The 16,479-nt window shown below is 38.6% G+C and overlaps 1 protein-coding gene across 1 annotated transcript in view; it reads right to left on the bottom strand.

Moving 5' to 3' along the window:
* grin2da (glutamate receptor, ionotropic, N-methyl D-aspartate 2D, a) overlaps positions 1–16,479 on the bottom strand; it is a 104,737-nt gene that overhangs the window by 18,059 nt on the left and 70,199 nt on the right. The window contains exons 10-14 of the mRNA XM_063899714.1: positions 10,120–10,245; positions 7,601–7,713; positions 4,990–5,106; positions 4,328–4,488; positions 500–569 (exon numbers count right to left, since the gene is read on the bottom strand). Coding sequence (XP_063755784.1) covers positions 500–569; positions 4,328–4,488; positions 4,990–5,106; positions 7,601–7,713; positions 10,120–10,245 — 587 coding nt within the window. The remainder of the gene's footprint in view (positions 1–499; positions 570–4,327; positions 4,489–4,989; positions 5,107–7,600; positions 7,714–10,119; positions 10,246–16,479) is intronic.

Genomic DNA, 16,479 nt, shown 5'->3' with positions numbered 1-16,479 from the left:
AAAAATCCCAGAGCTTGTGCATTGGGTATTGTTTCAGTGGAGGAATTAATGTAGATCCACATCAGTTTTAATTATTACTGCAGCAGTGGCTGTTTTGTGATGATGCTTGGAGCTCAGGCTTCCCGCAGATCTTATTACAAATGATCACAGGGCAGGATTTCATTCTTGCCAAGGGAGTGGCATCAAATGCAGACTCATAAATAAGTCAACAACAACACAGTCCGAAAATGACAATATTAAATAGCTATAGGCATCGAGGGAATAATGTAAATGCATTGGGTGTGTTTGATTTATTTAATGCAGATGTAGCGCCTGTAGAAGAGCTCTTTAGGCACGCTGGTTAGCGTCTGTGGCAACAGTTCCCCCCTTAAGAAGAGCAGATCTAGTAGCGCAGTAGCACATAATAATAGCTGCAGGGCAAAAGGGACATCAACAATAGCTGCCACTATGTGTGAGTGTGTCAGTGTGCAGAGCTGTGAAATGTGACAGAGATCTATACCTTGCAGCCCTCATCCTTTCTGGCCATGTAGTTCAGCACAGCAGCGTCATAAATGAACGCATCCAGCTTCCTGCAAGCAAGGGAGAAGGGAGGAAAATTACAACAGAGACATGGAAATCCCTGACCTGGAGCAGGTGAGGTGCAACTAGTGAAATATATGACAGAGGTGATGGATAAACCTACGCAGAGACAATGACCGTCTGAAAAGGAAACATATACTGAAGTCAGAGGAGCTGCTTTATCGACACTATTTTGCACTAACAGTCCACATACGTGCAGAGTTATTCATCACACTGCAGGCAGAGATGTCAACTCTACTCCTGCAGCAGCCTCAATAGACCAGAGTACGATGCAGCAGCAGGGGAGGGGATGAGGCACGTAAGGAGTCAATTTGTTTCAGCAGAAAGAAAGTCTCCTTCATGGTCTTTTAGTTGCACCGCACTTATGACACTTTCTGTTGTTTCTTATGGAAAATGTAAAATACTATCAGTTATTAGAAGAGAAAAACACATTTATACGTTTCAAAATATATGTATTACCAAGGTATAACAAATTGCATACGAAAGCGCAAATATTAGTTAGTTGTATTGCATTGTGTTTTACAGTTATGCCTTATGCACTTAAACCTTAGTTATATCCAACATCTAGAAATAGAAATTGCTCTACTCATTAATATTTTACCGCAATGTATATTAGTGTTACAAATCCGTTATTAATGATAATATCATCCAGCTCTAATTTACAGTTGTTGTTTTTCTTACCAACATGCTATTCCTTTGCTTAAGTTGGATACACCCTTAGAATTTCACCTTTATCTCCTACTCCTAACATTGCTTAGAAACTATTGGAGCATGTCCCTCTTAGCTGCTTAAATCAACCATCTGTCATTATAGTGGTATTTTACTAATCCGACAGTCATTGCTTAAATTGTGTCCATCAATGTGACATGTCACCGTATATTTACTATTGTTGGGATTTGATCATTGGTCAGTCAAAATAAAACAATCTGAGTACTTGACTTTTAGCTCCCGAAAATGTTTTAAATAGCTATTGAAAAGTAAGAAAGAGATGAAACTCAATCCAAAAAAACATAGCCTCTGCTGAAATCCCCCCGCTGAATTTGAAGCAGGGAAGACTGATTAGGGAGCAGTGGTTGTAGGCCACAAGTGAGCTAAAATACTTTATCATCATTTAATGGATTGGATGTAACAGTTCAGCTCAGACTGATGATGTAGATCACAGGATCTGATGATGGATGTATAACTTTACCTGCTCTTCTACTTCACTATCATTTATATTCACTCTTGGGAAGCTGCACTAAGACTTCCCCGAAAAGAGAGGAGGAGGAGAAGTGACTGTGGTGAAGGATGTGAGATTGAACAGAGGCAAAGCGGAGGGTTGATGTTGCAGGAAAGGATGAGGTGGGTGAGAGGAAATGGAAGGGAGGAGGGAAGCAAGTGAAAAGAAGAACGATTTGATGAGCTAGGAGCAAGCAGTTAATGAAGGAGGAGGAAAAGACCAGAGAAACAGAAAGGGTGAGAAAGAGGGAGTTAGTAGAGGAAGGCGAGACAGAGATGGAGAGGTGATGTTTGGTGCCTCTGCATCGAATCAAACAGGAATCTTCAAGCCGCTTTGCTTTGATGGTGGTGACTAATGTTTCATTCGTAAATAATTTCAGAGCGGCGGGAAGAAAGCAAAATGACAAAACGGAGATAAACAGCGGATAATGAGTGAGGTGGTGCAGAGGCAGCGATAGACAGAGCTAGAAACTGATGTATGATGAACAAGGCGAATGACTAAGAATGACAAAAAGGAATGCATCATTGGAGTTTTAATAACACGCTACGTCAAATCTGATAAGGGCCGCGGTCGCTGCTTGTGCAAAAGCGTGTTTGCTTGTTGCATTAAACAATTGAACCCCTTTATCTGCATCAATCCCCCTCCTCTCTCCCTGCCATCTTAAACACTATGAGCAATTGTATATTTTATGGCAAGTGCCTTGTATACTTTGTGGCCCTGCAGGCAGATAATCAACCCCCCCCGCCCACACCCTTGTTAAAGACAAGCAGTGTCTGAGTAGCAGCAAGTGCTGACATTGCGGGATTTCCCCCCTGCACTGCGGCTGCTGTTAGCATGTATTATTTAAAAGTTCTTCGTTACAACAGTTAGCCGGCGCTCCTGAGGCGAGGAAGATCAATGCGCTAACAGGTTGAAAAGACAAAGAGGGAATAGGAACAAGGCGAGGATGGTGGCTTGGCCTCACGTTAAAATAAAAAGCAAAAGAGAAAGGGATGTATATGTTTAAAATAAGGGCAGTAGGAATGTAGACAGTGGCTGACTTAGACTTGGATACAGCCTGATTGCTTACACTCAGTGACCAAACTCTTACCTCCTGTATCCTTATTCTGCTGTTCCTGATTGCAAAAGTATTGTCTTTCACTTTGTTGCACTCGAGACTGCTGTACACTCAATTTTGTCTAATGGCTGATCCAAATCTGTCTTTTGAAGTGTTTTTTCCAGACTACTGTTATAAGTGAATTTGTTCCAATTCTACAAATGTTTCAAACCTCATCAACTCCAAGAGATACATGCAGGGCAATCCAGTAAAGTCTATTTTTTTTCTCCTCGGGGAGTAATTTAAATCTCAAATCCCTTCTGCCTTTGTGTTTTGGACTATAGACAGGTTTCAAAAAGTCTTTCAGCAAGGTGTTAGTCCACTACGAGTCTGCAGAACAGCTTCAGTGCTCCTTGACTTTGATCCTCCAAGTCTGTGGGTGGAACTCCACTGAAGAAAAAACACTATTCTTAAAAAAAAATGTATGATTGGGTGTTTTTTGATGGTGGCAAAACAATCTCCCATACTGTATGTGTGTTCTGCTGAGTTGAGGTTTGGTGACTTTAAAGGCCAAAGCTTACAATTCACACCTTTATACATCCTCTTCAAACTCTTCAATGACTCTCCATGCTCAGCAGATAAGTGAGCAATCCTCCTAGAAGAATTTCCACCCATCAAGAAAGACATGTTTGATGATGACAGGATAAAGTGATTCCTCAGCGAAACTTCCTATCGATTTGCAGTGACCATTCTCTCTCAGGCAACGAGTGGACCTCGGCTCTGTCAGAAAAATGACCCCCATTGAAGGCACTCATTTTGCTGCCTTACTTTCAGACCTGTCTTACTTTGTCACCAATCTTTATATGTAAAGCAACAGACACAACTTTTTTTCAAAATGCAGTGTAAATATTCTGTCATGAAAACTCATTTTGGTTTCTTCTTTTTGAGAAAGCTAATTTTACCCCCATGTTTGCTTTCTTTTGTATCACTTTTCACGTTGCAACTTTTCACTAATTGTTGAGGAAGTGGTAGGGACACATCGGGGTCAGAAGATGTTTTAAAGGTCTTCAACATTTACACTTTTAGGCAATGTAATGGGAGGTCGAAAGGAGGTCATAGTAAATAATGACCAAGTAGGGGAAAAAAACAAGTAACTTTGTAAAGAAATTGTTAGTGATCAGTGATTAGTGATCAGTGCATGCATGATTGTTGATCCTTTTATAACGAGCAAGCAGGGGGGTTTAGGTTGTGAGATTTCATGTTCATTTACTGTGTTTTTTTTATTGCTTTTTAAGTTTTGTAATTGCACAAATACACATTTCTAAAACCATTTTTGATGTGTTAAAATGTCTCATCAACACTTTTTTTTAGAGAATTATTTTTATAAATGATCTTTTGAAAAATGAATAATGACAAAATCGGCCATTTAAAAAAATGGTAAGGACATGTCCCCATTGCGAATGACACCTATCTATCTCTTGTCCTTTCCTTACCCGGTCTTGAGGTTTTCAATGGCCTCCTCGACCCCCTTCTGGTTGTTGCGGATCATATACTGGTGCATGTTGGGATAGTTGGAGCGGATGTTCTCCTCCGTGCTCCCGTTTGGCACTGTTCCGAAACGCAGTGGAGGGTACTGCTCCGTCGGCTGCTGGAACTGCAGGAGAAGAAAAGAGGTGGGCGAAGATTAAAGCGATAGAAGGAATTTGAAGAGTAAGTAAAGAGGTGGAGGGAGGCGGATCGCTGCATGCTGCAAGATGAACTGCTTCTGAGATTCAAAATTTTCACTTTGAAAGAAAGGCCTGTCAGCTATAAGTGCTGTGAGGGCAGTCTGAAAAATAAGGTTACATATACAGGGAAATTGCACTGAGAAAAGGTAAGAGGCAACAGAGAGGGAACAATTCTAAAGAAATGTCACTCCTTTTTTAACTTAAGCTATTTTAAGGAAGAAAACTCGCTCCATAGGATGATCTAGTTTGTGTTCTCTCATCTGCTACTGTGTACTTCTCAAAATGAACATTAGTTGAATGACACGTCATTGTGAGTCATGTCTAAGCTCAATCTCTTGTTTTTTTATCAATCCATCTGGCCATCCATCTGTTTAAACACTCATCCATCAATCACCCAGTCCATCCAACCATTTCTTTCCAGAACACACCTTCTTATCCGACAGCCCGGACACTGTGTCGATGTACTCCTCCTGGATCATGAAGGCAGCCAGGTTGGCAGTGTAGGAGGCCAGGAATATGACAGCGAAGAAGGCCCACACCAGCACCTGAAGGAGGGGTGCAGTGTAATGAGATCAATACGGGCTGAGTGTGACAGGTGTGGAAGTATTGTTAGATATCGGTGACACTGTTTTTGCACTTCTTGGCATTTCATCACTAGACCCACAGCTGATGCTCTATCAAGCCTGGAGGGTAGAGTCGAGTTGGTCAGCATGACACATAAAAGACGTCACTGCAACTTCGGAATTTGTTATTTTCTTATGTAATACCTTGTAAAAGCATTCGAGGAAATGAGTGAAAAGAGCAAACAACTATTTCTCCAAGGGAGTTAGCATTACAGCAAAAGTAATTGGCAAGTTACAGAAAAAAAAAACACATACATTCGACAACGATGTTCACAGGAAAGCTAAACAAATAACTGCAGAAACTTCACATCCACTTTTTTTCCAAGAGTTGGAGCTGCTTCTGTCTGGCCTTCGGGACCAAATCAATCACAAAAGCAAGAAGTACTTTATTCCCTATGCCATACAGACATTGAAAACAGATGGACTGCATCAGGGAACAGATTCTGTTTCATATTATGTGCTCTCTTTTATTATTTATACAATTTATTCTCCGCTACCTGCCCATTTGCACTATATTGTATACTCTGTGTTTTATTCATGTTTTACACATTTTTGTATTTATGTATGAAAATGAGTCCAGGCTCGTATTGTCGAAGTGTCAAAAAGTTGATTCTCTTTAAACTGCAACCTAAAAGCACCATCCACATACAAACAAATGGGAAGACAGACATGCATCCGCATTTGTTGTATTGCTGATAACGCTTATAATAGCACCAGACACCTGTTCTTTGAGAACACGAGTTTTACATGTTAATATTATTTCAATTGATGTTTCTTTATTATAAGCCATCAAACCCTAAATCTAACCCTACTCCATAATAGGTTTAACCAAATAATAATAATAATGCAAATAAAAAATCATCTGAAAGGTTTTTTAAGGCCTTGATGTAAAGACTTTGAGCTTGCCGACGTGCTGTTTTCAATGCTGTATAATGCTGCACTATTGACATTCAGCCAGAAAGAAAGTCAAAGATTTGGATAACATTTTGCCCTAAATTCGCATTTGCAGTTACTGATGTACTTTGTTTCTACAGCACTGTGTGTTTATGTCAAAAGTGAATTTGCATAATTTTCTTAATGAATGAGCTGAAGATTGTATACTCTCAGCGCCGGCATGTGAATCATGTTTAAAAAAAAGTAATCTTAATGAATGGGGATTACGTTTTTATCCAATGACGCTCAGCTGGAGGATTTGTCCTAAGAGAAGAGTTGGAGGACGAACTCCTCACTTACAATGGCTCCCTGGGGAGTTTAATGACCCCTTGGGCAGATCTAAAACTTATTAACCTTTAATGTATGACACCTACTGTATATCGCGTGGTTGTCAAATATCTATAGAGCGCATAATGGGATACACACTTATGACCTTGATCAGGCCTATGAAGGTAGAAAATGTCACAAAATAGTGGAAGTAATTCAGGGAATGAGCGTTTATTAGACAAATGTATCGTCTCCTTTGTTCTCTGCTTGTGGTTAGGTATGGTTGTCTGATTTGAAAATGGATCAGATTTGTATTTCCTCTCTTCTTTATATTTCAGTAGAAAACTACTCTAGTTGGATAAAAGCCCTGCAAGTGATTGATCTACAGCTAGGTGCCTTAAAGCAAAAAAACAAAAGGTTAACTAAAAAGTACATTTCCTGAGAAAAGTACAAAAATAATCCCCCTGACCCCTTTTATAAAAACCCTATTGAGATCATAATGAGCTTTTGAGATGATTGGGTTTTTTGTGAAAAGCACTCGTGCAGAGAGTGAAAAGGAAAAAAGACACAATGACTTTTTCTCCTCCCGTGGCTCTATGCTCAGTGGCAGAGAGGGCAAGCCTTCAACTGATTTCCTTTTTATGTCATGGGGACAGAGTGTAACAGCAGGTATTAAAAAGACCACCAGCAGGGAAACGAGTGAATAAACACTTCCGAACTGATTGCAAAGCCTCATATTACTCATAGGTTTCAGATTCATCTTGATAATAATGCAAATTAGAGTTGTGAAAAGGGCAAGAAAACCTGAATTGATTAAAGTCAACATAAAAATAAATCAAAAAGGTGTTACAGTTTTCCCAATAGATTTCATCAAATCAACCCCTAAAATAGTTACATACTTAATTTAGTAAGCTAAGTCTAAGGGACAGTTTATGTTGCTTATTGTGTATTGTGGTGATCAGTTTCTTACCTATCACCATTGATTGGAAGGTGGATGATTTAATCTACACTGTACAGGTACATAAAACAGAGTAATATATTCATTTTATTTAAAAGTGAGGGAGGTTTTTATAAAACGGAAGAAATACACTCATTTAAAAGTTGTTAATACATGAGATGTGTGAAATCTTAAAATACAAGGTTTTTCCTTCCAAATGATCAGATTAATCTCTTAATCAGATATTTTGTCAGTGAGTGAGTCGGGTGGAGTGGTCACCATGATCTTGCTGGTGGTTCCTCTGGGATTCTCCACAGGCACAGAGTTGTTGAAGACCAGCGCCCATAGCAGCCACACGGACTTCCCTATGGTGAACTTAGATCCACCTGACTCTGAGAGAGGGAGAGAAATCCAGTATTAGGAAAATGAAAGTCTTTGTACGCTTCATACAGGTGCTGAGAGATTACATGAGGCCATATAGCATCCCATCTGAATCTAGAAAAACACGTCTATTGCAGTGCAAAAGCTCAATAATAAGACAAATACAATGCACTTGTTGGGTATTGAACACTTCTAACTGGGGTTGTGGATAATTGACCACTACAGGATTCCGGTCAGAGAGCACAGAGTCATCAAATGGATTAAAAAGTATTTACTTGAAGAGCTCAGGTGGGATTAACAGTATAGTGTTGTGGTGTATAAACAAATGACTGTATGATCAGAATAATAATAGACTAAATCAAGAAGTTCATTGTCAAGGACTTCTGTTCCGGCTACTGCACGGGAGTGATGGCAGAAAACCAAAACGTAGCATAAACAGCATTCAACCCAATACAAAATCCACTATTTCAAAATAAAAGTCTCTTAACATTAATAATTCACAACCGCACCAAATGGCACACAATTTGTAACTTCTTACTGTTTGGTAAACATTCCTAAAGTCATTGGCACTAATGTGTACATTTTCTGGATCAAAGCTTTTCTTTGGAACTTGATTAGTGATTTGCCAGTTGGCGTTCCGATTGTTCCCACAGGCGTTGAATGGGGTTGATGTCCGGGCTCACAACAAAGCCTGAAAGCTATTTATTTACGGAACTGGATTTTTGCACTGGGGCTTTGTTATGTTGACACAAGGTTCAAACACTCGCTGTTACACTCAGATGGAGCCCATTTTGCGCTGGAATATTTGTTTATGCCTTGCAATATAACTAATGCCAAGCTTAAACCATGAAAAACAATGGGCTACATAATGCCTAAATGCTTTAAGCCATATAGTTTAATAGTGATAGCAGGTACATACTGCCCAAAAGTGATTTAAGATCGTCTGATGTTGAATTTCTAAACAGGGGAGCTTAACAGAGGGCTGAGGAAAGACCTCTGTGTTAAAAATCAATAATCAGTGAAACCTCAGAAGGGAAAATAGATGAGAGACAAGGTAGAGCAGGGAGAAGATCCAATTGATCTTTCAAGATGAAAGGTGCTGATATATTTCTGGCTGGAAAAAGAGTCAACACAGTCTGAAGGCATCAAGGGAATGGTGCGATATAGATGGAGGGAATAATGAGAATTGGAAGTATCTACAGAGTTGTCACCTTTTTTGCAGTGAAAGTGAATCTGTCAATAAAAAGATGGTTGGAAATGAAGGTAGGGAAGAATGTATTGAAGCAAATGGCAGGTTTTGTTTGCAAACTGGTCATAAAGACTTTGAAAGCTAAAGAAAAAACATTCTCACTCACAGTAACTTGGTTAGCCTAAAGTTTGTTTTATTTTTTTGCTAACTACCAACATGAATATGATCTAGGGGTCACAATAAAAAACTGTCTTAACCCTAATCCTTAACCTAACTCTACATTGAATTGGAGTATCCTAGAGAAAGATGTCCAACATGGATTTCCTAAAACATGGATGATTTGGTAAAGTGATCCCTAAAGTTATTTAACACAAAAACAAACTATACTCTCTGGTTATCAGATTAAGCTTCGCCATCCTTATATGTTTGAAGAAAATATGAATGTGTTTTATCTAATTCATGTCAATTGTTTAGTAATACCTGCATCGTGTGTGGAGCATGAAGACCTACATGTTACCTGTGATAAAAATGAAAGAATTAAGGTATTATAATGACTATTTAAAAAAGGTTCATATTTCTGCATAACATTAATAGACTTGCCAAATAATTACTGAAATAAAGTTAATTTATATTGTGGTTAAATATGGTCGAATGTTGTTCATTTTTATTTATGAATTCATTGAAGAAGCATAACCACTTTTTCTGAAGTGTGGTAAAAGCAGTGTGTTTAGGAATGAAGAAGCAGACATATGTTAACAAAGGAGAAGCTACCACTCACAAGAAGTGATGAACACTTAGCTAGCTATGTGTGACTCCAAATCTTTATAATTCCACTTGTGTCAATTTATTAGAAAGTGATGAAAAACATTTCCAAATGATGCATACAAATGAAGATGTCAGCACAGAGGGGAAGCCAGTAAACATTTTGGAATAAATGATGAACTGACAAGTACTGTTAAAATGTCAAAGTCAACCATCACTGCACTGTCAGTGTTTGTTTCATTAAATATAAATAAGCCCGATTGTGGGTGTGGAGTGATTGTTTAGACTCATGTGCAGTGAAAAAACGCGGGGCGCTTTGCATAATTTGAGCAAACACCCTTCTCAAATCAGCCCCCCCCCACCGCTTACATAACTGACGAAGTGACAAGTTGGTAATAATGTAGTGAAATGAGCAGTGGCAGTGGGTTGATTGGCATGCCGGCACTGGAGTGACTCTGTCTCTTACTTTTAGCGCTCTGCAGGCTGCGGTTGTATCCCACGGGGCTGAAGAACTCAAAGATGAAGACGGTGACAGCGACCACCGACAGGCACATCACAAACATCATCACCCACACCGCTGGGCTGTAGGGCTCTGAAAGACACACACACACACACACACACACACACACACACACACACACACACACACACACACACACACACACACACACACACACACACACACACACACACACACACACACAGTTTCTTTGTTACCTGCAAAGTACTACTTTGTTGTTTATAGACTGTGGAGTTGTGTCTTGAAAATCTGAAGTTTTGTTGACAGCTGCACCAACCTGTTACTTAAATAAGATAGGAGGATCAGAGTGTTCATTATTTGTTCGGTATAATCAAACCACAGATTGCACTGTAGTTTTTCTGAAGCCAAACAAATCAAAGGTCTGTAGCAGGTTAGTGAAAAGTTACATTCCATGCATAAATGGGAGTATAAACAAAGGCTATGTGACTGTGAAGGAGAGTTGAAGATAGAAACACTTTGAGCTGTTAACTGCATTCAAACAAATAAAAGCTGAAGATTGTCCCCTGTCTTTAGTCCTAAACAAGATACTCCTGTGTTGCTCTTCCAAAGGTTTTTTCTTCCATTTTCTCCCAGATTATCTGTACTGTTTTTTGTTGTCCACTGCGAATGTCTTAGACCAGAGGGTGCTGTATGCTGAACACATTGTTTGATTTTTGTTATTGGAGTATATATACAAAAATAGATTGATTAATTGGTTGGTTGGTTGATTGATTAGTGGAGTGATTGATTGACATGTCTCATTTGTCCTGTCTTTCTGAAGAAATTGGTGCTGAGGAAACCAGCAGACACTTGTGAGATTTGCCAAATTAGTGAAGGATTTCCTGCCAACACCGACAACAGCACCTGCAGCTGTAACGCTAACCAAAGCGCACCGCAGAGACAGGCTGAGCAGCCGGGTCGACTCATCAACACCTTCGTCTCGCAGTGTTCCATCAAGCGCGAGACTGCGCACCACATACCGAAGAGTATTGTTTACATGTGAGGCTTTTAGCCGACGCTCCCCTGCAGAGAGGAGTACATTGTGGGAGCAGGTGGAGAGGCTCGGGATTTATCAATTAAACTTACTGCCAGACAGGGTTAATATGCTCTTAATGCTGGGCTTTCAAACTGAGTGCCATGAGGGCGGAGATGCTGCAGCTTTTATATGCTCGCTGCAATATACGATATCCCAGGTGCAGAAACAGGTACGACATTTCATGCTGGTTTTATGTTCTCCATTTATTTATTTTTATCAGATTTAGCTCCAGAAATCATGGAATCATCTACATAAAGAGACGTTGTTCTCACTGGGGGTTAATCGAATAAGCTGCGAAATTAAAATGATACAACATAAAACGATGCTTCAAAAAAATATGTTGCATTTATTTAAACAAAGAAAAGAAAATAGCATTTATATGGAAACTTTCATCGGCTGTGTGTTTTTGTAAACCTGAACGCCTCTCCCAACCATACAAAAGTACTGTGACATCCTAGACATCCAAAACCATCCACGATCAATAATAATAAAAAAAAACACAGTGGGGGCTTTAAATTGAAAAAAATAACGCTTTTTTGATTCTCGTTGAGGTCAACTCAACTGCTAGGTGACTGGCAGCTTGAATTCCAATAATGATTTCCATTTTCAAAAAAAGTTGATGATGTTGAATGGATTGGATTATTTTAATTTCCAAATGTTACAACATCAACTCTCTCAATCCTTCTGACATATACAAACGATTGACTGATTAAGCAAACTGTCAGTTTGGAACGGTGCACTTTATACATTGATTAATAAATACAGTGGGCAGCAAATAGTTTGATTGCCAAAAGGAAAGAAAACTGCAGTGTGGCAGTGCATATGAAATCTGGTAATTGTCTGAGGAAATGCAGTTTATGTTATGCTCATGGAGTTTAGACATCAGAAGAACTACTCTATGTTGTAGTATAAGTCCTGAAGTCCTAATTTGCTGTCATTTTTACTAACTGTATCATGTATTTTGTATGTGGCTTTCAATTTAAATATTTCTCTTGTGATTTATGTGCATCTGTGTAAAAATGAGGTGTTCTTTCAAGCTCTTTCTCAAAGTACTGCCCAAGGAAAGTGACATAAAAGTGATTTAAAATAGATGACTGTTTTATTTTGTCTTAACAAACATTTTTCTCACCAAATATCACAGCCAAGTTTACTAAACAGCACAAATTCAACCAGAAAAGGAAAAATAAGTTTTGAAAAAACTCCTTTTTGTTAGGTAATTTTTACAGCAATACAAACATGGTCAAATTATTAACTTGATATTATTTTACTTATTCATTGACTAAATTGAAAGGGTTTATTTTAGATTGTGCACAACCTTTCAAGATGCAGAAAGGAAACTACAGATGTGTAAATTATGTCAAGGGGTCGTATACTGAGGTTCGAATCAGGCCTGCAATCACTTAACGCATCATTTCTTCTTCCTCCCGCTTTCAATTCTATCTTTCAAATTAAGGCTTGAATTGGCCCAAAAATAACTTTAAAAAATAAATGATTTTGAAGGCTTTAACCTTCCCCTTCCCCCCCAAACTCTACCCCTTGGTGTTATGTGGGGTCACGACTAGTGACATCACATTGCAACATCCTCTCTAGTCCTCATGCATATTTGTCTGCTCATGTTGATTTTGTTCGACAGGTGGAGTCTGTTTATATTTCGCATCTGAGTAAAATTACTGTCAGTTAGATTTAATTCCCTTGCATACTGTATATCCCTGTGGTGAAATGTAATATTGGCTTTTCAGTGGAAGTGTGTAAATAATTACATGGTGCAGTGCAAACACTAGAGGATCAGTTTGATTTATTGTCTTTTACTCTGACGGCGAGGAGTGTAAAGCAGATGCGTGTTGTTTTCAAAGCGCTGTCAGACTTGTTTTATTCGGCATTCATGCAATCTCTCATTGAGTCCCTGCAGCTATATTAATTCATTTAGGACAGTAGATCTATTTAATTTGTATACCCATATTTAACCAAGGATTGTCAAAAGGAGACATATGCTCTATGTCAATGAGGCCCTATTTTAAATTCACACCCACCACCACAGTCTTCACTGGTTCCAGGAAGCAGATCCACTGGGGCACATAGGGTTAAGGTTGGGGTAATGAGGTTTACGTGCCCTTCCTAGGGGGCATTTAAGCTGCGATTTGCTGTGTGAAGTGACAGCATTACTTATTCATTTCGCTTGCTAACCTGTCCCAGCAGGTCCACGGATGCGGACTGTTGACCTTCGTACTCGGGATGCTGGGAGTAGCATTAACACGGAGAAGTCGGCTCGTGTTGAAGTCCTTTTAAAGGGAGGAATAACTACACTGTGAAGGTTCTCTCTGTAGTGAGAACCAGAGTAGCACAGGACAAGGACACAGTAATGTATGACATGTCACTAGCTACATTAACATATACATAATAATATCATCATGCCAGGTAATTAGAGTGAGGTTGTCTCAATTAAGACTTTGAAAATGGATCCCATTAATATTCTAATTTCCATGTGGAACATATGACAGCCACTCTTCCCATTCATAGCCTCCCTATGCTTTCTGTTTTATTGCAGCCATAGTAGGCAGGTGGTGGAGTTATTATGCAAATACCATGTGCATATATTAGTTGATATCATTTACACCTGGAGGACAAATGCATAGGAGTATGTAAATTAGTAGTTCAGTTTGATTGTAGCGCTTCCATGAGGTGTTGATGAAACCGCAGAAATGTAGATACTTGATGATTTTGGTTTAAACGTGTGTGTAATAAAGAAAGAGGTTACATTCGCTTCAACCGCCTCACACTGAAAGTGAATCACTCGCTCCTTCCTAACAAATATTGCCATAAAAGCAATTTTTATGGTATTTCTAACAAAGTACAGCACATTTTCTTCCTACAAAAGACTCTTAAATGACAAGACAATGGAAGTGTCTTATTAGTGGAAGATCTTTGGCATATGATGTTAGGCAGTCGGATTGCTATGAACATGAAATTGGGTGAAAACGGCAGAAACTTGTCAGGGAGGAAAGCATACAAAGTCACTGCAGTCACTTTGTCAAAACTTGATAACCACAGTACACCATATCAGGAGACCAAATCTTTCTTGTGTTATCTGTGTGACATTTTGAAATGTATTTTATATATTAAGGCTCTGTGAAGACTCTTGAGTAGTCTGAAGGCTTTAAATGTTCTTTATATACGAGTCAACCTCTGACCAGCCCTGTAGTGTGTAGGGACCATAGATCACTATAGCAGCCAAAGAGGGAATAGTGATGATAGACTGAATATAGAAATGGACATAGTCATTGTGACATCACTCATTGGTTTGTGTACCATACTTTTGAAGCCTTGTGTTTTGCCGCCTACTTCATGGTTTTTGACAACCACAATTAACAACAAAAGGAATAAATTATAGAGCTCAGTACAACGCAATACAGAAAGGGACATTTTTTAGGCAACCAAAATGTTAGACTGCACTTCCATTAAATGAAAACGCAATTGAAAGGGTTTAAGTTATAAGACAAATACACGCTTAAGAAACATTTAATCTACATGGTAGCAACAAACCCTGCTTGATTTTCTTACATGGGACCATAATTAACAAAGTGATCATCAAGCCATATTCCAATATATTTAAACTAGCTTTTGATGCCATAAACTCTTCAAGAAAATGTACACTGACATAATAAATCAAGTGAGAAGTAGGTGAATCTCTTATAGACTTCTATACAATCAGACTTGTATATTAAAAACTACTAGCCTAGTGTACTTTGCTCATATTACTATTATTACCTCTTTTTGGAGCCACTAACATGGATTTGAATAGAATAAACAAACCAAAAGAAAAAAAATGCACTATCTTGCAATAACAGGTGAATTAAAACAAACAAGTATATGACTGTCTTCCTGACAGTTAAACAAACAAACCCAAACCCAAAACATAAACTCAGTGGTGGAGGTAATTCAATCTCTAGCATGACAATTCAAAGAGGAATTAACACTGTGTTCTGACTCATCTAATAGGCCAGAGAGTTGAAGTCAGAGAGTTTTGGTGCACTGTTTGTTTTGTAAAGGCTTTTATCTGAGAATTGCGCGCTCTACCTTTATTTCTCCTCACTTGTTCCATTTTCACATATCTCTTTACTGGGTCCCCTGACAGTTTAAGTGTTTGTTATCATGGAGGCTTAGGATTTGTGTCACGCCTCGCTCTACAGCTCTGGGGTCTGTCTGGGTCTCTGTGTCTCTCCGTCTGTCTCATTTTCTTATTCACTGAGTGTATTCAGGTGTTGAAGGATTGATTAAGCTATAATTGTTTAAGCTCATTTAAGAAATGTAGATGTTTAATGTTTCAATTTAACAATTATATTAAATCATTGTTTCAATGATTAAGAGGAAACGACTAATTCATTCAGAACATAATTGTTTCAGTATTTCAAATTTAGAAGTTTAATTCCACCAAAATTAAATGTGTTTACATTTTACTAAAAAATAAATAAGGCCGCAATGTCTTGTGAAAATGTGATAATAAAATGGAAGTATTGTAGTACAACATTAAGGAATAAGCAATGTGTCATAAAGGCTTTAAATGCTTCTAAGTATGAGTATTGAAAACGTACTTGCACTCATTTGTAACATTTGTAATTTTGTGGGTCAGTAAGTCATCTCTTAAGAAGAATTCCTTGTAAGCCAGTGCAACCTGCAGCAGTAATTTACAATGCCACCTTGGTCCCCTTATATGGACCATGGCCATTTTTACACTTTTCTTGTTTTTTTTATTTTTATCATTAACTTCATGGTTTTGCGATGCCAAATGGTAAGTGGACAGCATTTACATAGCACCTTTCCAGTCTTTACAACACCCCTCAAAGCACATTTATACATACAAGTCAGCATTCACCCATTCATACACATTCATAGAGAGGCAGAGAATGCCATACAAGGGTGACCTGCTACGGTAAACTAACATTGACACTTACACCATTTATCATGCCATAGGGAGCTTCTTAGGATAAAGTATCTAGCCCAAGAACACATTGTCATTTTAGGGTAAGGATCTGGGAATTGAACCACCCAACTTCCAAAATGTTCCTACAACTACTCTAACTTACAGGGTTATGTGAGTTTTCAGGGCTGTTGTACTACTTAACCAATTCAAAGAACATATTCAGATTAAAAGGAACATCTAGATGGTAACACTTCAAAACTGCTTTAACAACTAATGTGACTGATCTATTTATAAGAATGTATAGCCATTTATGAAAACTGCCTTGCTCCCTTTTTTTATTACCTTTCCTGAT

Source organism: Eleginops maclovinus, chromosome 13 (assembly GCF_036324505.1).
Source record: "Eleginops maclovinus isolate JMC-PN-2008 ecotype Puerto Natales chromosome 13, JC_Emac_rtc_rv5, whole genome shotgun sequence".
Taxonomy (NCBI): domain Eukaryota; kingdom Metazoa; phylum Chordata; class Actinopteri; order Perciformes; family Eleginopidae; genus Eleginops; species Eleginops maclovinus.
Note: the sequence above shows the minus strand (reverse complement) of the source record. Positions and strands in the feature narration are given on the sequence as shown.